This window comes from Tiliqua scincoides, chromosome 2 (assembly GCF_035046505.1).
Source record: "Tiliqua scincoides isolate rTilSci1 chromosome 2, rTilSci1.hap2, whole genome shotgun sequence".
In the NCBI taxonomy this organism is placed as follows: Eukaryota; Metazoa; Chordata; class Lepidosauria; order Squamata; family Scincidae; genus Tiliqua; species Tiliqua scincoides.
Genome location: NC_089822.1, coordinates 168,765,525 through 168,789,832, shown reverse-complemented (window position 1 = coordinate 168,789,832; position 24,308 = coordinate 168,765,525). Strand labels below are relative to the sequence as shown.

The window sequence follows — 24,308 nt, the reverse complement described above, 5'->3', positions numbered from 1 at the left end:
AAATTAAGGACTGACAGCCCAATCCTATCCACACTTTCCTGGGAGTAAGTCCCTTTGACTGTAATGGGACTTCTGAGTAGATATGCAAAGGATTCGGCTGTGAGTTATTAGCCAAAGAATGTGGCAGAGAGTCTTGAACCTGAAACTCTCAGAAACTGTTTTTCCTTCAGTTCTAGTATTAGAACAGTTTCTATCAGAAAGGTCTGTGACTTTTAAAGTAAGTCGTTCTGCATTATGCATATAGTGAAGATAAAAGAGGAATCTGTGTAGCATTGTGGGTCTGTGATCAGCCTGTTGGGATGAGACAGTTTAAGAATGGGAATTGCTTTTGTGGTAAGCCAGCTTGAATTCAGCTTGGTACACTGCTAGACAATGGTCCCTAAACAACCTGTCCTGTGGCACAAGTGCTGTAGCATTGCAAGAAGAAGCTTCTGAAGCTCTGCTCATGTAATCAGCCACTCTGTTGGCAAGGAACAAGAAATGTCTCCAATAACAATGTTGGGGGGGGGGGGTCTAAACTGGCTAAGTTCTGATTATAGCTGCTGTTCAGAAGATAGAGCTAGGAGAAACTGCCCATCAGCTAGAATGGAACAATGTCACAGGAGGGCTACTCTCCAAATAGGAACTGAGGAACTTTATTTTCTCAGAGAAATTCTGCTAATACTCTCATGGCCCAATCCTATCCAACTTTCCAGCACTGGTGCAGCTGCAATGCAGGCCCGAGGTAAGGGAACAAATGTTCCTGTGCCCTGAGGACCTCCATGATTGCTTCACTGGGAAAGCTATATTGTTGCAAGAAAGTTCGATAGAATTGTACCCTCAGACAGTTCAAGCATTTCAATTTACCAGTAACCTGGAGGAAGATAACAAGAAGAGATATTAGATAAAGAAGAGCCAGGCTGAATATCAGATAAATGGTTCTGTTAGCTATATAAATTTGCTCTGGGTGAGTAACAGAAGAATGCAGGTATCACAGAAGTTGAACTTGAGAAGAATTTAGGTAGATCTAAAAACTGAGGGACTGCAATGGGAAATGGAATGAATCCAAATAAGGAGCAACTATATCTCAAGGAGCAGTTATCTCTGGAAACATACTGATAAAAGGAAGAGAATGAAATACTTAACCTCAGAAGGTTCAGGGAAAATAATGGCTACAGATACTTTGGCTCATAGCAAAATAGGCCTTACTGTATAAATCTGAATCTCGGGCTGTAACAGTAAAATATTTAGATAAGTAAAAATGTAGGAAGATATTGCTTGCTGGTAATTTTTTTTAATGAATCCCTGTGACATGGAAGTTAAGGGAGAGGACACTGATAATTGTTGAAAGAGTTACGCACTGCTTGGTGCACCTGCTGCATTTTAGGAGACAACTAACTTTGGAAATAAATAGTGAGCTGTAGGCAGGAGCAGGGGAAGGCAAAGTGTAAGAGAGAACAGGAAGTAGCATCAGGAAAGAAGGAAAAATGCATCACATAGTCATAACAGAGTCTTAAGTGTCTTAAATTTATGGGGGGGACACACAGGTGTTAATCTGTAGCAGCAAAAACAACTGCTGTTGTTTTTAATGCATCTTAATGATTAGTTAATCTTAAAGACACAAGATTGTTGGTTGGTTGTTTTTCAGGCCATAGGCATTCACACAAGAATATTTCAATATCCTTTTCTTGTCTGGCATGAGTGGCCTGGGTACACATGCCCATAGCTGTGTGCATGTGCCATATATGTCTGCATATTTAGTTGTATTTTGTGCATTGCATTCTACAATGCTTAGACAAATTTGCCATTAAAAATACCCAAAGTGGTGGAATTAAAGGCATGTCTGAAATTTCCATGTGTGTTGTTTTTGCTACTTTCTGTATGCTCCATGAATCCAACACTGTGGTGGTGTCTGTAAGCTCTTTATGTGTCTATGTCTAATTTTGTTATAGTGTGCATGTGTGAATATGTTCTTACTGGCATGCGCAGCTGAATACTGGCATACATAAAGACTACAACTATACAGTATTTAACCCAGTTCTCCAGAACCAAAATTAATTATTGTGTGAAAATTCTGTATCTTTCACCTTCCTCATTTAGATGAAGGGGTAGAACACTTTAGAGTTGCAGGAAAAATTCAAAACATTGATGCTATACCTGGTGAAAATTCAGCAAGCAACCTGCTGTTGTAACTACACTAGGTACAAGTTAAACACACTAGGTCCAAGATACCTCCCGCCTTGTTTATCTTACTTGAAGGCCCTGTTTCAGGTTTCCTCACTGAAACAGTGGGATTACTACCTGGGATTTATTTTATCTAATTTGGCCTGCAGATATCCTGCCCCAGATATGCTATGCTCTGTATGTTTATCACATTCATGCATGCAGTTGTGAATGGAATGTTTGTTTTCCCTTTGCTTGGATGGGACATGTACAGCTTGTATGTGTGCCTGTTTGCTTAGATGCAGCTTCATTCCAAACTTTCCAGATTCACAAACCCCAGAGAGTTCAGTGCCACCAGAGTAACAACAAAGGGTCACACCACAGATACTGGAGAAAGAGGCCAGCGAGCTGGGCAGGGCCATCCGCTGGATTGTTTTGGTTTTGTTCTCTGCTCACCAACCATCTTACCTGCGCCCGCCCCTCGCCGTGACAGCAGAGCCAAGCACAACGAATACAGAAATAAACATATAAATAAAAGCAGATTGGCCAGGAGACCCTGAGTAAAGCGTCCAAATTTTCCAAAGGAAACAAATAGGAACACAAAAAATGACTTTGCATAGGATAAAGGAGGGTCTAAATGGAAAATAATGGAACAAAGGAGTGGTTTTCATCACTGAATTGTAATCTCATTATTAAGCATCCCTCAGCAAAACTGCAGTGGAGTTCATATAAGCTATAGCTGGACCAACCACTGTCTTGGGTGCTTTAATCTTAAATTAATTGACCTCCCACCAAGGCACTAGACTTCAGTTAAAGGGGCACATTCATGTTTAAGAATGGCAGCTGCTAGTCTTCTGTTGGCTCTTCTACTGCAATGTAAATAAGGAATATGTCACCATTGTGAGTTAGGCTTGGTTCTCCTTTCCCCTTGAAGTATATATTTGGAATGGGGATAGTTATAACACATGACATAAGTATGCGTGGGAACCAACTAAATGACTATTGATTTGCTTTGCAACTCTGGCACTGCTCCAGTTCCAAGCAGTAACCCTGGACACAGACGTTGTGCTGATTGCAGTGAAGTAACTCCGGACTGACCCCTGTGAAAATAAGCCTTATTGAATAATTGCCAATGTGGGTTTTATGTTCATAGGTGTGTGACTGGCCAGCTTATGCTTATGTCTTTTTTTTTTTTTTTTGGTTGAGAAAGGGTGCTCCTCTGATATTTCCAATGCCATATTTTGTGCAACACCCCATCCCCTAATATAAGTGTCTTGAAATCTTGTGCTATTCATGATATGCGTATTGTCTAGAACGTATAATGAGTAGCCTTTTCCCAGTCCTTGTAGTATGTGGCTCCCTTTTGTAATATCTGGGGAATGTCATAAAAGTAAATCACAAACCTGGGAATACCGATCTATCTGCACAGAACAAAATGAAAGGCAACTGGAGCGCAAGAGCAGGCAATGTACAGACTTGCAGTGTGAGGTGTCTGCCATGACTCTAAGAAAGAAGATGGGCAGGTGGAGTGAGGGCATCCATGAATATAAAGCTGCTGGGGTGGAGGGAATCACCTGAAGCAAAGTTAATAGCTATTTCTCTGCACCATTTATGGGAAATCAAGCCCTTTAACACAATCACAATATTGCTCAAGTGGGTAATATCCACAGCCATCCTTTTGATTTTCTGGATCTTCACAATGTACACTGTTGTTTCTCTGGGCATATTAAGATTACAGACTTACAATATTTTTTAACTGTCATGCTCTTTCCCCAGAAAACCTGTAAATTGTAATTCTATGAGGGCTCAGAATCTTTAACAGAATTCTTAGCACCCTCATCAGACTATAATTTTCAGGATTTATTGGGGTGGGGGAAGTCATGACAGTTAACCTGATATAAAAGTGATATAAATGTGTAGTTTAGGTGGGGATCTGGAATGGAATGTGATGCTAAGTCCATTGTCCTTCCTTCTCAGTCCAGCTGAACATCTTGCAGGATAGATGCATAGGGTCTTTCTGTTCGATAGTGCAAAGGGCAAATGCATTTGTATAAATGCATTACAGCAGTTGAAAGGTACTCCCACAAGTGTCATTTCAGCAATAAAAGCATGATGTTATCCCATTCCCACATACTATTTTGAGGTGTAAAAGCCTTGTGTTTACAACTAAAAAAATACCAGTTGCACAGTAAGGGAGCACACAAACGCTATAGGACTAAAACAGAAACAAAACCACCCTTTAGAAAGGTTCAAAAATGACATGCTTGAGCACTCTCTAAGGAACAAATCTTGCATTCCATTTCCTGTGCATGTATTGTGCAGCAGAGCAGCCCATAGCCTCTGAGCAACTTGCAATGTGATTCAGTTGGGGAAGGAATTATGCTACTGTTCAGTAATTATCTCCATAAACTACACCCAATATATACCTATGCAACCACACTATAGTTTGTGGCAATGAACATATTCTTGAAGAAGTAGAACCATTGTGGTGTTGTGGTTAGAATGTCAGTGTGTGACTGAGAAGATCCAGGTTAAATTCCACCTCACCCATGAAGATTACTCAGTGATCTTGGACCAGTCACTATCCCTCATTATCTTACAGAGTTGTTGCTAAGATAAAATATCTTCTAATAGATATTGTGTACTTGATCTTTGAAAATTATTTTGATAAAGTTACCAAAGACTTAAATGAAACATAGCAATCACTGGATAAGGGAGCAGATCCTCGTATGCATCACTAAAAGGTTCTTTTGTATCCCTAAAAAATGGAAGTAGGGAGTAGGAGTAAATTGACAATTTTCACAATGGAGGAAAATATGTAACAGAGGCCCAAGGATCTGTACTGGGACCAATATTATTTAAATTACCCATAAATTGTTGAGATTCAGGGGTGAGCAGTAAAGCAGCCAAATTTGTAGATAATATGAAAGAGGTGAGGAGGGTGAAATAGTAAATGGTGAAGAGCTCAGAAAGATCTCCCCAATGTGAGTGAATAGGAAACAGAATGCAGATTATATTCAACATAAGTATAAAAAGATGCACGCTGGGGAAAAAATCCTAACTACACGTATATACTGAAAAAATATCTCTCTGACTACTATGGAATTGGAGTCACAGTGGTGAAAGCTCATCAAAAAAATCAGTGTGCTAAGACAGTGTAAAAGAACAAGCCCAATTTTAGGAATTATTAGGGAAGGGATAAAGAATAAAATAGCATGTTTCATAATGCCATATATACATCAATTATGTGGTCGCATTTAGAATATAGTGTACAGTTATGAGCTCACCATCTCAGAACAAATACAGAGATAGAAAAGGTACAGAAAAGAGCAGCTAAAATGATCTGGAGCACATTCTTCAAAAGAAAAAGTTAAAGACTTCAAGGCTTTAAGTTCAGAAAAAAACCTGCCACAATGGAGGGACACGACAGAGATATAAAATGATGAATGTTGAGGAGGGGTAAGATCACCAATGGCCATGAGCTGTGATAACTAAATGGAACTGTCATGTTCCGAGGAAGTATACTTCTGAGTACCAGATGCTGGAAACAAATGACAGGGAATGGCCATCACTTTGATACTCTTTATGGGCTTCCTTCAACTGCTGTTGGATATAAAATGTTGAGCTAGAGGACTTTGTTCTGATCCTGCAGGGCAATTCCTATATTTTTATGTTGGTTAAGTTCAGTGCTGTACTTAGAATGATGCAGCTACATTAGCCCAAGCCTGCTTACATTCTTACTATACAATTAGTAATGTGAATTGTCTCTTACAGTTCAATCCTATCAGGCTGCTACATCACAAGAACACGTGTTCAGTGGTGCAGTGCACTTTATGGCTGTCACAAAACACAAAGTGACATAGAGCGCAGCCTGACAGCCACCACAAATAATGAGTGGTGGTGACTGGCTACAGCAGTCCTTGTGGGAGCCCCAGTACCCATTGACAGTAAGTTGGTGCGGGGGGGGGGTGTAGACAGTGGGTGGGTGGAAAGGGGCAGAGGAAGAATGGAGCGGGGGCCAGGGCAAGGATGGGGGTGTGTCAAGTGTGAAAAGGGGGTGGTTATTGATGACAGCAGCCCTGCCAATAACATATCCCCTTTCCTGGCTTCAAATCATCTAAACCGGTCCACTTGAATTTGTGCCAGCAAAATCACTGACACAAGTCCAAGGAGACCCATCAGGGCAATGGAGGCTCACCCCAGGACAAGGGAACAAATCTTCCCTTACCTAGAGAAGACCTCTGTAACTGCCTCCCCTTGCAGGATGCTCTCATGCTCCAGTGGTATGGTTGCATTGGTTTTTTTTTTGGGGGGGGGGGGGGGGAGGTTAGATAGGATTGGGTTGCTAGTAAATTACTTGACTGTCTACATATGTGCAGTTACCATATTTATGCTCTCCAACTCATGCTTGGGCCACAGTGGATTATAATTCTCATCATAAAGATCCAGAAATGGATGACTAGCTGGATAATTGGAGCTTGATTCCCTAGGAGTGGAGACCTTTTTCAGCACCTGAGGTATGTGTATCAGTCCCTAAGGGCGCAGCATGGAATGGAAAGCCACACCCACCTGCCTGTGAGGCATGTGGTCTCGGCCCTCACTGGGTGAGCGGGACCAACGGCGATCTCTGGAGCGAGGCCGGCTGTATTCGTGCCTCTCTTGTGAGTATCGCTCCTTGTCAGAAGATGTGTGATGGTGGTGGTGGTGGTGGTGGTGGTGATGATGTTTCCGGTCTTTTGGCCTTCCTCGCTCTTGGTCTCGTTCCTTGGGAGGTAGGTCACCCGACTGCGTGGTCATACTGAGGTCCGTTCCCAGCCCTATCAGTGAGGAGAAAAAAAACATGTTCAGGCTGAATGCATTTGTTAAAAGTGTTTTGTATACACCACTATAGCCTTATATTTCCCAACCTTCATTGATCTGCAAGCAACAAGGGAAAAGGAGATACAACATCTCCAGCTTGTCTTCTCAATGTCTCAGTCAAGTACTCTGGGTCCTCGTGATCCATGAACAGGATCGCCCATGTTTTTAAAAAGTGTTAATAGCAGTCACAGAAGAAGAGGGACTTGGATTAGGGCCACAGTGCCAGTTACAATCTTTTAAATTCTTCCCCTCAATACAATTGTCCTCAAAACTGCCATTTACCCTGCAAGACAAAACATAATAGTTTCCTGTATAATAACTGTATGTTTTTGCCCTATTGGGCAAATAGCAACTTGACAGATAAACAAATTGATTAATCCATGCCTCCTTTAGCACTGAGATCCTGATATGACACCCTTATCCCCTGCCACATCTCTTATTCATGCATCATCCACATTGTGTCAGGTTTAGCCCTGAGAAGTTCCTTCATAGGAGGGAATCTGTTCGAATGTGGGTGCAACACCCCCTGCAAGACTCTGGGGGGGGCAGTGTATTATCCCATTGCCTGAGACCCTTTCCCTGATCTCTGTGATGCCTGTAGGAGGTGTGTCTATTGAGAGTTCTTCCTCTCATTGGTTCTCTTTCCCTGACCATTGAAGGAGAAACATCCATGTTGCTGAGGTCGGTCCTCAATGGCAGGCAGGCATTACTGAAGAACACCAACCCAAAGTGGATAGCTATAGGTAAAGGTGGGGCTTTTCGGTGATATTGAAATAAAAACACATAACACTGCTTTCTGCACGTCTCATTTTTGTAAAAAAAACCCCTCGAAATCTGCAAAAAAATGAAACCATTCTCTAACACTGCTACATATTCTCTAACACCTCTACATGCATGTGGCTGTATCTGCTGACTCTGTATCACCTACATCACCACATTTTAAAATTATAATTTATAATTATAATTTATAAAAATGCGCCCTTGGAATAAATTCACATAACATCGCTTTCTGTACTTCTAAATTTGTAAAACACTGAAATCCACTGAAGTGTTAAAAAAAATTCACAACAAACAAACCCAGTTTTCACCCACCTCTAGCTAAAGGGTTCACTGTTCCTTAAGTTATAGAAACCTCTGATATGGTCTTTTCATAGAAACAATTGTAAGTAAAGTATTTCTTGTTGAAACTTTTAACTGCCTCTGCACCTGTGTATGTTCATTGATAGCAGCAAACTGGTTGGGTGGTGGAATTTCCCATAAGACAAGGGGACTTCTTCCAATTGCTCTGCTTGCTAAAACAACCCCCCTTTTCCTACAAGATCAGGGTTAGTTTCCAGGCAATCCTCAATTCAGAGTAGACTCTTAGCTAATGAGGTACTCCAAAGATGCTTCTGAGCAACACATGGTCCAGGGTTGGACCAAGCTGTTGTCACCTTGTCAACCCTCCCAGTTTTGCTGCTGTCACTTTGTCAACCCTCCCAGGTTTGAAGAAGTGAGCCTTTTGAAGGAGGAAGTGTCAATGGAGCAATCCCAGAGTACCTCATTCCTCTTATTTCCCCCACTGTGCCTCCTCCTGGCCACTTCTTCAAAACAGACTGGGTGGAACATGTTGGAAGTAGAAAAAGAAGCCCTTTTCTGTTCCAGCATGATCAACCTGGCTTGTTTTGAAGAAGCAGTTGAGCAGGAAAGAAGAAAGCAGCACTGGCAGAGTGATCCTAGAACAAGATTACAGCAACCCCTTGCTTTCTCCACCAGCCCCACCAACATGATTGTTTGCTCATGGCAGTGGCACAGGAGGAGGAACTTCCACTACTCTGATCCTCTTGCTTGCTCTGAGTGACTGAAAAGAGGATCAGGGTACAGGGTAAAACAGTTGGGTGGGCAGCACTGGGAGAGATGGCAAGCAGGCAAAGGGTACAGGATACCTGTCAGTTTGCTGTCTTCCTCAGCATGATGCTCACTGGACCATGGCCTACATAGTCTGAGTTGCAGATTAGGGTAGGTCTAGACATCAAGGAAAGGGGGAATGAAAGTCCTTGAAGCATGTCTTCTGTCACTGCACACCAGGGACATGTGGTGTGTGTGTGGGGGGGTGGCAGGTGAAGTAAAATTGCCCCATCAGAATCCTTCGGAAAGTGCTGCTGCCGCTATCACAGCTGTGAATGTGCAAGTGCTCACAACCCATGCGCTCCAGCCACTGTTCAGAGTGCATGGGTTGTGAGTGCTTGGGCATCTCACATGGTGGAAAGCCTCATCAAAGATAGGGTAAGATGGTGGAATGCCTCATCAAAGATAGGATCTCAAAACACATAGACGAACAGGCCTTGCTGAGGGAGAATCAGCATGGCTTCTGTAAGGGTAAGTCTTGCCTCACATACCTTATAGAATTCTTTAGAAAGGTCAACAGGCATGTGGATGTGGGAGAACCAGTGGATATTATATATCTGGACTTTCAGAAGTCGTTCGACACGGTCCCTCACCAAAGGCTACTGAAAAAACTCCACAGTCAGGGAATTAGAGGACAGGTCCTCTCATGGATTGAGAACTGGTTGGAGGCCAGGAAACAGAGAGTGGGTGTCAATGGGCAATTTTCACAATGGAGAGAAGTGAAAAGCAGTGTGCCCTAAGGATCTGTCCTGGGACCAGTGCTCTTCAGCCTCTTCATAAATGACCTGGAGACAGGGTTGAGCAATGAGGTTGCAAAGTTTGCAGACGACACCAAACTTTTCCAAGTGGTGAAGACCAGAAGTCATTGTGAGGAGCTCCAGAAAGATCTCTCCAGACAGGCAGAATGGGCAGCAAAATGGCAGATGCGCTTCAATGTCAGTAAGTGTAAAGTCATGCACATTGGGGCAAAAAATCAAAACTTCACATATAGGCTAATGGATTCTGAGCTGTCTGCAACAGATCAGGAGAGAGATCTTGGGGTGGTGGTGGACAGGTCGATGAAAGTGTCGACCCAATGTGCGGCAGCAGTGAAGAAGGCCAATTCTATGCTTGGGATCATTAGGAAGGGTATTGAGAACAAAACAGCTAATATTATAATGCCGTTGTACAAATCGATGGTAAGGCCACACCTGGAGTATTGTGTCCAGTTCTGGTCGCCGCATCTCAAAAAAGACATAGTGGAAATGGAAAAGGTGCAAAAGAGAGCGACTAAGATGATTACGGGGCTGGGGCACCTTCCTTATGAGGAAAGGCTACGGCATTTGGGCCTCTTCAGCCTAGAAAAGAGATGCCTGAGGGGGGACATGATTGAGACATACAAAGTTATAAAGGGGATGGACAGAGTGGATAGGGAGATGCTCTTTACACTCTCACATAACACCAGAACCAGGGGACATCCACTAAAATTGAGTGTTGGGAGAGTTAGAACAGACAAAAGAAAATATTTCTTTACTCAGCGTGTGATTGGTCTGTGGAACTCCTTGCCACAGGATGTGGTGATGGCGTCTGGCCTGGATGCCTTTAAAAGGGGATTGGACAAGTTTCTGGAGGAAAAATCCATTACGGGGTACAAGCCATGATGTGTATGCGCAACCTCCTGATTTTAGAAATGGGTTATGTCAGAATGCCAGATGCAAGGGAGGGCACCAGGATGAGGTTTCTTGTTATCTGGTGTGCTCCCTGGGGCATTTGGTGGGCCACTGTGAGATACAGGAAGCTGGACTAGATGGGCCTATGGCCTGATCCAGTGGGGCTGTTCTTATGGTGGTGGCACTTTTCAAAGGACTCCTGTGGGGCAGTTCTGCCTCACCAGCAGCCCCTCACACTGCATATCCCTGCTGCATGCAACTTATACGCTGCTACCAAGGTCAATCATACAAGACACTTCTGCAAGATGTTGAGGAACAGTTGTATCAATCTTGCGCTGAATATTTTGTAACTATGTCTCTTTCACAGTACAAATGTTTCATAATGGTCTGTACTTCCACCAGCATTCCCAGAAGAATGTATCTGCTTTATCATGGAAGCTCCTGTTCTCTGTATGGAAAATGTCCTAGATTCCATTGTCTGAGCTTCCCTTCTGGAAAACTATTAACCTAATACAATGAGATGTGAGAGATTTGCATATACAGCCTGCCAGGCTGAGTGCACTCCTTCAAAATTAGTGTAAAAAAGATGCAGACTTATAACTTTTTCTTTAAACTTATAATTTTGTTATCCCAATATAATTTCCTCTTTGGAGTAGTGACAACAGGAAGAGTTGCAGCTATTCTAGTGTAAGTAATGAAAAAACTGCTGCCTTCATTTCTAAATGCTAAGCTACATGTGATACTAAATATGTCAGGAAGTAGTTACAAGCTTGTAGGAGCTGTGCTGGGCAATGATATGAATCAGGCCTACAAGTGGAGATAGGAGGTGTTTTGTTGATGAATATTGTTTTCCTTGCTGTTTTCTTGATGAATATTGTTTCTATGAAGCGGCTATTTACTGCCATTTCCTACCATGGCATGTCAAGGCTTAGCTGCTTTGTAGGAGTGATTTTCAACAGGAAAACCGTACAGAGATACAGGGTTAAATATCCCTACCTCCATGCTATAATCTGGATCAAAATCACTGCCCCATACAGTTCCCACATAGAGTAAACATAAGCATTCTGGCATATTTAGTGTCACATATAGTTTGGCCTTAAGGGTTTATTCTCACTTTTCCTGCAGTCTGACCTGTGTCCACATCTGTGTATCGACTGAGTGAGCGCTCTGATGTCCGATGGCTTCTCTCGCGCCGCCGGTGATGCCGCTGGTTCTCTTCTGGAATCACCCTTTCAAGAGAGTAGTCTTCCAAGCGCATGCCTTTGGAGCGGGAGTGGCCCAACATGGAGGCAGAACGTTTCATGGGGCTTGCATCTGTGATTGTCTGGAAAAAGATAGAAACCAGAACAATAATGCAAACAGCACCTTATAAAAAAAAGATTTGGGAGAGAATGATATGGGTGGGTGCATAGGAATAGTTATCTAATCTAAAATGTTCAGTCAAGTACAGTCAAGATCTATCACACATCCATCTATCCTCCCATGAGAAATGCTATCAGGTCTTAAATCTGTCTTTCAGTCTCTGAAGCTAGGAATGGCTATCTACGCTGTGAACTGTTCCAAGCCATCAACCCTCCCTCTCCTGTTTCCTGATCCACCCAAGAATGAATGTATGGATTTACTTAGTTCAGAGTATAGTTGCCCTATTGCCTTCCTCTTCCAATTGTGAAAGAAAAAGAGGTTTAGATGATATACATTTTATATAAGTAACTTCAACTGAATAGAGCCTGTCCTAGAGTGTTTACCATGAACACTCTTTTTGTCACTAGATGCTATGAAGTTTTTGTTGAACATCACTTAACTCTTAGATGGTACCAATGCATGAATGGAACAATGGGCTATGCTAGTAACTGCATTGCTGGTCACTTTTTCCATTCTCTGTCATAAAAGAGTTCTGTATAATAGCTCAGAGATGCATAGCAAGAAAACAATTCAGGGACCACAAATAGGAATTGTAATATCAGTGGAACCCTTCATTGTTGACAGCACTTGATGGTTTTATTGAAAGCATGATTATGTCTTTTGGAGTTCCTTTTTCCTGCTCAAGCTGGAACTCCTCCTCATCTCTTCCTGTATGACAAAGTGTAATTTGTAAAATTTCTCATTCCTCACAGGTCCTAGTCCATTACAGGAGGGTCATACTTCATTTTTCTATATTCTAACAAAACTAGAGTTATATACGCTTATAAGTGATGCCTCTTGATTCAAGACATCTTGAGATGCCTCAAGATTCAAGTATTAATAGACCCCTTATCTGCCCCATGGGAAAGGCTTGGAGCTTTATTTGCTCACTACTTGCTCTGTCACCTCATCTCAGTCCCGTTGAGATGTTTGAAATTCAGAAGTGCATTTGGAAAACAGACAGAAATACAGAATTCATCCAACAAAGAGGCACACATGTTTTTATTGTAACAAGGTTCTTTAGCTCAAAATGCTCAATATTTTCATTGCTTAAAAGTCCTGAATTTGACTGGATTGCGACAACTTTGGGTAGTGCTTGTACTTGGACATGGTCCTGCAGTTGTAAATAGAGCAAAAATACCCAGGTTCCAGAGCACCAAATAAAGAGGATGAAGGTTAGAACACCGGTTTTCCCCCCCAGTCTGGAACAGTTACCATATCCTTTGATCCTGAGATCACATAGTGTGTGGCCTCTCCTTGGATAAGGATGAGATAATCTTTCCATGACCAAGCACTATTTATAAAGAAGGTAGGAGGACACTGGTGAGATGGATAGCCCTGCAGTTTGAGAGAGAGAGAGAGAGAGAGAGAGAGAGAGAGAGAGAGAGCAGCAGCAGCAGCTACTCTGATCCCTGTAGTGACACAGCTTGTTGTTAAGATTGAAACTCAATTCTGTAGCAGGACTTGAGAGATGTCAGATATCAGGCACAGATCCATCCTATGAACTGTCACCAGTACTGGCCAAAGGAAGTACAGGAAATTAGGCACACCAGCAGGAAACCTCTTTACACAGTAGAACAGCACATATCAGGTGGTACTCCCTGATCCCTAAGTAGTGGTTCAACTTTTATTTAAAGGTAAGGGAACCACTACACTTGTGGGGCCATTATGGGAAGTGGCAACTCAGCAGCGATGGCACTTTTGGGTCTGTGCCGCCACCCAGGTTAAAAAGGGGTTTTTTCAGACTTACCTAGCAGCAGCAGCAGCAAGAACCTGGGTTCTGCGGCATCTCCAGCTGCCACCGGGTAAGTTCAAAACTCCCTTTTTAAACTAAGGCAGCGCAAAACTGGAAGTGCCATCACCACTGTCCTGCTGTCAGTGCCAGTCGCCAGTCCCCTTTAGAGGGAAAAAGTACTTTCCTGTTGCTCTGGGGGGTTGCAACCCCCAGGTTGGGAAACATTGCTATAAAGGCTTGCTAGGCACAACAGGTCTCTGTGCTATTGACTTCTTTTCTTCTGTCCCCTATGCCTTGACTCAGTCCACCCTAAATTCAGGAATTACGTAGTTAGTTTCTTTGTATTACATATTGTGCCATTTCCTCAATGAACATAGGAAGAAAGATTGTTGTTGTTGTCTTTCCATTTAAGAATTCATAATGGGAGCAATTAGGCTTATATAATCCTGATCAATTCAACTTAGATCTTCCCTCTTTGGTTAAAAGGTGAACACTTGGACTCAAGTGAATGTCTCTCTGTTCCATTCCCTATGCCAAAGGCTATAGGGACAATGCTATGCAAAAAGAAGAGTCTAAAGACCTGAAGGTCCAGTTCTGATCACACCAATTCTGTGGATCAAATGATGCATACCACCCACCCACTACAGTTGCTAGGAGGCCTGTAGAATGTCACCCATTGTATTTCTATTATAGAACTTGAAGCAAATCCTGAGACAGAGTAAAGGACGCTGATTTACCCAGTGTTTCATAGCACATTAAGATGGAAGCCAGGAACAGATTACTAGATGCCTATCTTCCTTCTGCACCTAACACTGCCTTGCATGTCCTTTCTGGAGAAGAATGTAAGGAATTTTGATTTTCCTGGATTTTAATGCCCTGATTTCCCGCTATTTTTTGATTATTTTTCTGGACACTAATTTCTCAGAAGCTTCTGTGCTGGCTCAGAAACTTGAAAGCTACAAGGACATGCTTCTGCAGTAGTTTTTGTCTTTTGTTTGAAGATGCCATCTCCAGACTGCTATGTGCTGAATGTTGATTTGGATCCTTCTTCATGTCTGGAGCAGCCAACTCTCCTAATGAAATTGGCATGCACCTACTGATTGGGCAGCCAAACCTGTCTGTCTATGTAAAGGATGGCCAGGTGGATTCCACTTCCCAATTAGGTAATTCTGTGGCAAAATCAAACCTTGCTTAAGCTCAAGTACCCAGATGCCTGTGTGCATCTGTGCATGCATGCATGTGTACACTGCTGAAACTTGTGCAGGTTTGCAGAAGACACACCCATTTACTTTTCAGTAAGTGCAGGGGCCAGAATTCCAGGGGCAATGTACTGTAGCAGTAGGGACTGTATTTCAAGCTAAATGTATTTAGGGAATGAATTTTTTCCTTCTTTTCACTCCAAGTCAGTCTGCAAACTTCACCTATAGAGGGTTTGTGCTTTGTTCTTAAGAAACTATTCAGCTCACTCTGCTGGGTATTAGTTCCTCTATCCACTTTGGTCAAGCTTTGCGTCCATCCAGCCAAGTTCAGGCATTTTCCATCAGTTTGCTTGTAGTACTTTTCTACTCCCTTTTTCAATTTTTTAAAATCCTTTTTCATTCGGATTTTTCATAAGCTTTTGACTCTTTGCCTACTTAGTCCATGTTCATTGGCAATTCAGTGAGTTGACACATTTGATTGCTCATAGGTTCTATTGTGATTTGATTTTAAATACTGTAATAACTCTTGTGGTTGTGTGGTCTCTTGGACAGGTTTCTGTCCCATGGCCTTCTTCTGCCTGGTCTCTTTAGCCTGGAATGGTGGCAGTGGATAGAACCACCAGGTTCCCTCCCCCCCAATTTAGCTTCTGATCTAGTAAAAAGGAAAGGTGAAAGAAGGGAAAGTGGTGTTCCTGGGGGGGGGCACAGCCTCCGCATTCCTCTCATTGCCCAGAATGGCTCTAAAGGGGAGGGGAGGGGCTGCTTACCTGACACACTGAGGCTCCTGCAAAGCGTAGCTCTGTGTCCCCCTCTGGGAATGCTACTGGGAAGGGGTACAGGGGTGCTAACTGCTATGTACTACTCTTGGCCTGCGGCCTTTTCCATCTACCTTCCCTGACATGTGATATTTCTCCCTTCCCAGATTTTGGCAGGCCATGATCATTATCTAGACTTGTAAGTAGGCATCTCTAGAAGCAAAGTCATTTCATTGCACTCTCATATATGACAAAATTAGCCAATGACTGGCTCAGGCTCAGATCAGTGACCTGGAGTGGTTTTGTGAGGCACAGAAACAATAAACAGAAAGTCATTAATTTAACAGAAAGATAGTTATGGAAAAAGTTTAACTTTGCAAAATGTCCACCCCTTCAACCAAATATTGTCTTGTGATTACTGCTTTTGCATGTTACAAAATCCAGCTCAAAAATTAAACTGACACTAAGGATATATCAAAATACTCTCTCATATTCTCAGAGACACTGTGGCTCACATTTGCCCAGTTCTCATGCAAAATGATTTTTAAATCTAAATTTAACCTAACATTACTCACATGCAATAACCTACAACAGGGTATGCAGCAGATATTTACAGTATATTGGAAGAATTTTTGTTTATAATTGTGATACTGAATAATTTTACTGTATCTGAAACATTGAACTTGAATGCTTAGTCTAACAGCCCAATCTTATCTGCCCTGGTGCTGTAGCCTACAGTGGCACTAAAATGGCTGCTACTGTATCCTATGGGGCTGGGGTAGCTGCCAGAGGTCTCCTCTGGGGAAGGGAGCATTTGCCCAGGTAACAGCACCATGGCTCCAATGGGTTTCCTCAGATCTGTGCAGATTCAAGGAGACCCATGTTTGTCTGCCCAGCCAGAAAGAGGGGATAGGATACAGCAGCAGAGTCTACTGCCATCTCTGCCCCCTCCCGGGCCCGATCCTCCTGCTCACCCCCACCCAGTTTCACCTTCTCCCTGCCTCCCCTCCCCCTCCCCCTGCCCCGGGAAGCCTCACTGCTGCCTGGTGGCAATACTTACTGTCAGCGGCTCCTCCACAGTGTCCACCTGGCACTGAGGCTTAGTGGCGGCATTCCCTCCTCACAGGGTGCTGAAAACATGCTTAATGCATGTTTGCGACACCCAGGGCTGGCGGTACATGCCTACTGCCGATGCAGTGGCCTGTAGGATTGGTCCCTAAGTCTCATACCATCAGCATCTGTGACTTAGCCCAAAGATCCAATGGTGGACTCTCCTTGGTTGGATGTTGATGGAAATTATTCAACTATTTGGTAAAGATAAATTCAAGACTTCAGGACTTAGAAAACTAGAAGGAACTTGCAGCCCAATTCTAGCTCCTGCCATGCTATAGCATGCAGTCACACCAAGGAGGTGTGTGCTGCATGCTGTGGTGGGAGGGGGGAACAGGAGGCCTGGAAGAGGTAAGGAAAATATTTTACTTACATCTCCATAGGCTTCCTGATGGTGTATGGGTCTCCTTGGACCTATGTCAGCTATATAGTCAGCATAAGTCCAAGAAGAAAAAAGGGAACAGATCAGGCAAAAAAGAAAGGATAGGATCCTGGCACATTCTGGTGCCACCTGGATTCACCCCGTTCCTCCCCATAGTACATCCAAAACTCCCTCTGCCCACTCCTTCCTTACTCAGAACATGCACCTGCTGCTAACGATCTGGGGGCAGCAAAGCCTGAATCCCGTGATGGGTCTGGAGCCACTGCTGCAACTGGTCTGGCAGCAGTGTGATCTTCAGGCCATCGCTGGATCTCTCACAACAGCAGAATGGTGGTTCCACTGTTGTAAATCAGCCATAGGATTGGGCTGCTAATTAAATTAGAAACTGGATTACTTTTAAGATATGAATAATATTCTTGCAGACCATGGTGTCAACACTCATAGGGCAAACTTAACTGTGCTCCACCACCTGAACCCTACATGCTCCACTGGCTTAATCCCTATAATGTCTGGACAGCATGACCAGGTAAGCATGACCAGGTATTTGTTTTGGAGCAAATAACCATTTATAAACTCAAGTATCTACAGGCAACTATCTTCTAAAACACTAGCTGCACTGTGTTGTTTTCATGCAAAATTTTCCATCCAATGTGTTCCAAAACACTGCAGTCATATAATTGGCCACATCCCAGGCAGATATGTTTCAGTAATTGCTATGACATATCATCATATGACTTGCTATATTTCAGGAAGGCTGCTATATGATACAGTCATGTTCCTTCTAGCAAGCGCTGACAGAACCAGTGCTTGTGGGTAATAACAACCACACTTTTAAGGCAAGATGTCTCCAGAAAGGTTTATGAGATATCAGCAGCCAAACCAAATATAAATAAGAAAGCCAAACATGTTCAGAAACAGCGATGAAACATGTCCTAAATAGCAATGTGCTATCCAGAACCTAACATACACCTTACAAAGTAAACTGTCTTCATAAATCCCTACCAAGAATCTGGAAGTCAAAGTCATCTTGTAGTGGAAGGCATAACATTTTCCTTTACCATGTTTAAAAAAAATAAAATAGCATTCGTCTCCCTGTGCATGTCCCAGAATACAGTTCTGAATACTGGAAAAAGATCAGCCACATGAATATCATGTCGCATTCTGCCTGCCACAAACTCATTTTTTAATTGATTCGCAATTTACCTAGATAAATTTTAGGAAAAAGCCCAAAATATATCTCCACTAACTAATCACATTTCTTACCTGTTGGAAATGATATACATTACTATGTTTATGCAGTGCAGAGAATAAGTTTCCAGAGATAATTCCTGCCTAGGACAGGTTAACATTGCTCCATTGTGTTGTAGGTGAAACTGAGGAACTGTTTGGAGGAGATACCTGTCCTTGAAATCATACTGATTCAGAAAGCAGAAATCAATAATAATCTGCCAAATAATCCCAGACCTGAACATACAACTCAGAAAGACTAGTTTCCAGCTCTCTCTGCTCTAACCTGCCAAAACAGCCAAAATCATTGCTCACAACCCCTCTCTGCAATAGCCATCTGACTGTTTCTGTACCAGAGGGGAAGTGAAAAATTTCTAACTTGTAACTGATTTTTTTTTTCAGATGCCCTCTACCTGCTCCCTCCTTCACGTACAGATGTGCAACCAGACCCCCCAGAAACCTCTTTCCAGTTGAGAACTATTGGAGCTGTCTTATCAGCACCAGGCTACTTCATGGAGCCACAATTATAAATACAGAAATTGGGGGGAAAAATAAAACTTTTTGGAAAGGGTAAAGCTGTTCCAACTGCCTCAGCTGTTTACTCCTAGATTGTGGTTCCACTAGATTCTGCTTGGATTGGTACTTGAAAATGGTAATAGTGGAAGTTTGGGGAAAGGGTTGAGAATGGATCATTTTGAAGAATATCAGTTACAGGTGAGCAAACATTTTCTCTTCAAGAGGCTCTGTTCATTCTCAATGGTGGAAAAGTAGATATGCAGGGGTACTTTCTCCAACATGGCAGGTTCAGCAGGTAAACTGAATGAAGGAGATGGCATATGATAGAACTCTACAAGTATATGAGAAAAGATAAGGTATAGCATAATGAACAAATTAAACTAAAAAAGACTGGGTAAGAACTGAAGAAGAGTCCTGATGAATCAGGCCAAAGGCCCATCTAGTCCAGTTTTCTGTATCTCACAGCAGTCCACCAGATGTAGAAAAAACCAAAGGGATGCATAAGCCAAAGATCATTCTGAGGATTAAATTTGCTCTAAATGGTCAGAAAAGAGACTGTCACCAACCCTCTGGAAGTGACGAGAGCTGTTCTCCCGTTGCTTCCAGAGGATGTTCTGAATCCTTCGGAAGGCCTTAGAACAGGGGTGTCAAACTCATTTCATACAGAGGGCCAGATAGCACGCATGATGCCTGCTGAGAGCTGGAAGTGATGTTGTTAAACAGGTCATAACCAGAGATAAGCACTTTTTCTCACGTAGGAACTCATTAGCAGCCAATAGAAGAAAAAAATACACAAACCTTGATCATATTTCAAGATATGGAACAGCCCAATTATCATGTGGGTGACACCTTTCAGCAGTGTCACCTCAGCACTGCTCAGCAGCTGAGAGCCTGAGGGCCAGATTAAAAGCTTCTTGAGGCTGCATCCAGTCCCTGGGCCTTATGTTTGATACCCCTGCCTTAGAAGGTCACTTCTGGTTTTCAAGGGAAACCAGAAGTGACATTTAAAGAACTTAAAGGGCTTTTGGAGGGTAAGAAAGACCTTCTTTAAAGGCCTTTTAAGGGCCAAATCCTATCCAAATTTCCAGCACCAGTGCAGTCGCAATGTAGCCCCAAAGTAAGGGACCAAATGTTCCCATATTTTGAGGAGGCCTCAGTGACTGCCGACCCACCAAAGGATGTAGCACACACCCCATTGGCACCACTGCACCGGCCCTGGAAAATTGGATAGGATTGGGCTCTAAGTCCTTTAAACATCACTTCCAGTTTTCTCTGAAAACTGGATGTGACCTAAGTGAAAAGTGAAACAGGTGAAAAGTGAAAACTAAGGCTTTCCAAAGGCCTCTGAATATCCTCTGGAAGCAATGGGAGAATAGCTCCCATCACCTCTGGAGGATTACAGGACCCACCCCGAGACCTGCAGATTCCATCATCCGTGGGCTTCCTTATCTGCGGGGGTGGGGTGGGGTTCTGGAACGGAACCTCCGTGGGTAATGCGAGATGCCCTGTACTAGGTACCAAGTTTTGTCTTGCTTTCTGGGAAGAATCTAGGCCATTCATAGCTTGCAAGGAAGAAGCATCATTGTAGAAAGTCCAGGCAATAATCTGTGCACAGTTGCTTGGTGGAAATCTTGGTATCTTCTTTCTTGCTTAGTTTTTCTTCTGTTGGGCAATTAATTTACAAAATCTTTTTTCTCCTATAAATATTGATAAACACACAGCCAGAATCATAATTAACTTCTCTCTTGACAGTTTTGCAAGTAATCAAATCTAGGCTTTCTCTGTCCTTAATTGATACATGTCAATACTTGGGGTTTGTTTTCATAAAGAAGCAGTGGCATTCCTAAGGGGGGGCAAGGGAAGGAAATACCCCAGGGAGCCACACCTTCAGGGTGGCACCACCTTCCTCTGCCCCTGCCCATGCATAGTCTGCCCAGCCATCTGAAAGTCCCCAGAAGGCAGGGGCAGCACCCTGTGGTCCTGGCCCTGGGTGGCACAGGGCCCAGGATCACCAGTGTAAAGATGGAAAATCTTCCTGGGCCTGATTTACTGACATGGTTCAATGCAGACTTGCACCAGCGATTTAGCAGGCACCGTTCTGAGTTGCACCATTGCAGCTGCTGGAGCTTATCCTGGGGCAAGGGGACAAATGTACCCTGCAGATACCTCCAGCATGCAAAATTAGCATGCAGGATGCTACATAGCCCATATCACTGTGCAGGGATATGTGCAGGATTGGGCTGTCTAGCTCTTTTCTTGGGTTTCTTACTGAACTGAATGAGAATAACATTGTGAAATATTTAAAAGACCTCCCCTTTAAAAGAAGATATAAGAACAGCTTTCACAGGAAAGAAGCATTGTTCAGAACACTGGGCTTCTTACTTGTGAAAGCTGTATCAAAAGGGAGGCTTTTAATGTTCAACCATGATTCTTAAAAGGGAGACTTGAACAATGTCATAAAAGCTGCTTAACAACATTTTTAATAGAAAACGACTACTGCGTACCAGGCTATCCTTAAAATAAACAACTGACATGCAAATAAACTTGGTTTTTAGTTTTAAAAAGGGAATGCATTTTTTAAAAATCAAAGTCATGATAAAAAGGTAGTTGAAGAAACTACTTCTTTTAGTGGCTTTCTGTGTGGGTCTCAGCCATGTATGCTTGTTCAGTGCCTCCAAGACGTGTTGATCATGCCTTATCTGTCAGTTCAGTAGAGAATTGTGAGCGATACAGAGTTCACACATGGGAACTAGAAATACAGGCACACACAAAACCCTCAGCTCTGTAACTTTTCTTAGGCAGTTCTATTTCCCATGTTTTCTATAGTACATTTCCCAGGAACCAAAGGAAGCTTCCTATGCACCATAATGCTCTCAAAGAGTACTCTTGCATGAGTACTCAAAGAGTATTCAATGGGTAATGAATACTCTTGCATTTGCAGTGAAGGAAGACCGCTCAACAGTTGGTTTTGGAAGGCTTGGTGGGTGGACATTCAATTCAAAAACTGAAATTGATCATCTTGGAGAAGAAAGAGCAGAGCATGTTGGACACAAAAACCCAGGTTTTGGTGGAAGAAAATGTGAGAAGAGATAGCTGGCCTACTTTAGGTAAGAAGTTCAGGAAAACAAAAGCAGACTGAGAATAAAAGAACTGATGGAGCATCAGTTAGACAGGAAGATGAGGTCGGTCACCAGTAAGGTTATTCATAAGTAGGACTTGGCTGGGAGAATAGTTGGTTGGCCCCTTTGTGTTTCTGTCAAAGGAGAATAGGCTGTCCGCTTGCTGACAGACATATATTAACATTTTCATATAGTATTTATTTTGAGACACTTGCACAAGCTGTCAATTTGTTTCTGGGCCCAATATAAAATACTATTTTGACCTTCAAAGCCTTAAACAGACTCTGAGTAACTCAGGGAATGCTTATTCCTCCTCTATAAGCCCTCCAGGCACTTAAGATCTTCTGATAAGGTCCTGCTCCAGATTCAGTCTTAAGAGAAGGCTGGCTTAGCCTCCAGCAGGAAGAGTACCTTGTCAGTGGCAGCTCCCATGCTCTGGAATTTTCTTATGAGTAAAGACACACTCAGATCCTTTCCTGCTGTCATTTTGAAGGCATATCGCATCCCCTTTTTTCAGAAAACCTCTGATTGCTGTTTTGTGCTTGACTGTTGCTTTTTTGGTGCTCTTCAGGTTTCATTTTTATTGCTCCGTTGATGTTTTACTATTGCTGTTTGAGACTGTTTTACACTATTGTGAAATACATTTGATATATATTTTTAAAGAATAAAATAAAATAAATGATAGCAGCAGAGTCCAGGAAGGAGCAGAGTCATGGTTAAAACGTGTAGGCTCTGGTGAGTGACGTGGAGCTATTCTCCCAGCTGGCACCACAAACAGATCAAAGCAAAACTTCATCTGGCCTATAGACTCTTTTGACCAACTGATAATCCTCCACTAGAGTGATGATGACCAAAAACTGAGCTTATCTCTGGGCAAGAGGGCTTAGAGAACCAAGTAGTGTTTACTGAAACTATGGTAATATGGCAGACAACAGAGATAGGAATGGAAAAGGAAGTTCATGATTAGAAGTTGAGAGGATGGAAATAGAGGAAACAAATCTAGAAGACAGAGAATGAATGAAAAAAACCTAATGAAGATGATAGTAGAATGGGTTGGAGGGGAAGACTTTGCTTGCACAGCATTTAATACTGCAAAAGAAATTGAAAGGATGTGTAATGACGTGTGCGTGTGTGTGCGCGTGTGTGTGAGTGAGTGAGTGAATGAGAGAGAGAGAGAGAGAGATAAATGTATGAGAATAAATTGACAGAGTTGGCAGCTTGCTACTCTGAGGAGATCGGGTAAGGAACTGGCGGCAGCGAGCACGCAGAGCCAGGAGCCCAGGCTGCAGTACATACACTGAGATTATTCCCTCGCGGTCGCGCCTTCCTCCTCTGTCGCAGCCATACAAGACGGTGCACACAGAAACGGGAAAGAGAGAGAGAGAAGGAAATAAATATAAAGGCAAAGAGAGGTTTAAGGCCAAGGGGAAGGGTGAAGGAACCAGAATGTGGTAAAGGGTTGAGGGGAGGAGTGTAAGGAGAGAACAGTCAGGTTAATGGTCATTTATGCACAAGGCCAGTTCAGACCAGTGCTGGAAGCTCATCTCCTCAGATAAAAGGTTGCTACTGACAACCAAGACTGACAAGGAGAGACATCACAAAGGGACAGACAATTCTCAGTAGAAAAGAGCCGAGCAGAGCAGCAGAGACAAGAGCAAGGCCCCACAACTTCCCCCAAACATGCGGCAACAAGCCCCAGGCACTGGAACCCTCAGCCACTGTTAAAAGCTGCAACACTGTGCACAGCCCAAACAGGGACAGTCACCCCAGCACACAGACCTACTCTTACTGACTTGTCAGACTCCTATGTCTCCTCTATGTTGACTTTGCCAGCCCTATCCAAGACAGGTAGAGCAAAACAGACAGTCTTGGACAAGGAGGAATGGAAGGACTGACTTGTCAACCCTGAACATGTGTTAGCCAGTATGACAGTGAGAAGGTCTGTAAGCTTGTCAGTATCTAAAATGTTGGGGATTCCAAGATAGGGAAATCCTGTACGCAAAACACATTTATTTGGATCGAAGCAGCATTTGGAAGATTCTCTGCATGAGAAGTCTGGAGCCTCGTGACAACAGTGTAATGTTTACATTATTGACAGATCAGCTATTTAGCAGAAGGAAACTATTGACAGGGATGGGAACTTGAGTCATGTGACTCAAGTCCATGTCTCAAAAACGTGTATTTTGCTGACTTGTGTGTCACTGACTCGGGCACTAACTCAAGTTTGAGCCACTGACTCAGAAATGAGTTCCCATGTGTGCAGACTTGAGTCTGACTGTGTCTGGGTGTGCTTGCTTACTTTTATTCTGCGCATGAAACACCTAAT

At 43.0% G+C, this 24,308-nt stretch overlaps 1 protein-coding gene across 3 annotated transcripts in view; it reads right to left on the bottom strand.

Annotated features, from left to right (window-relative positions):
• The window catches only part of CACNA1A (calcium voltage-gated channel subunit alpha1 A), a 295,623-nt gene that overhangs the window by 5,838 nt on the left and 265,477 nt on the right, over window positions 1-24,308 (bottom strand). For all 3 annotated transcript variants that reach the window (XM_066618034.1, XM_066618032.1, XM_066618033.1), the window contains 3 exons: window positions 23,279-23,314; window positions 11,670-11,862; window positions 6,712-6,959 (listed from right to left, as the gene is read on the bottom strand). In XM_066618034.1, coding sequence (XP_066474131.1) covers window positions 6,712-6,959; window positions 11,670-11,862; window positions 23,279-23,314 — 477 coding nt within the window. The remainder of the gene's footprint in view (window positions 1-6,711; window positions 6,960-11,669; window positions 11,863-23,278; window positions 23,315-24,308) is intronic.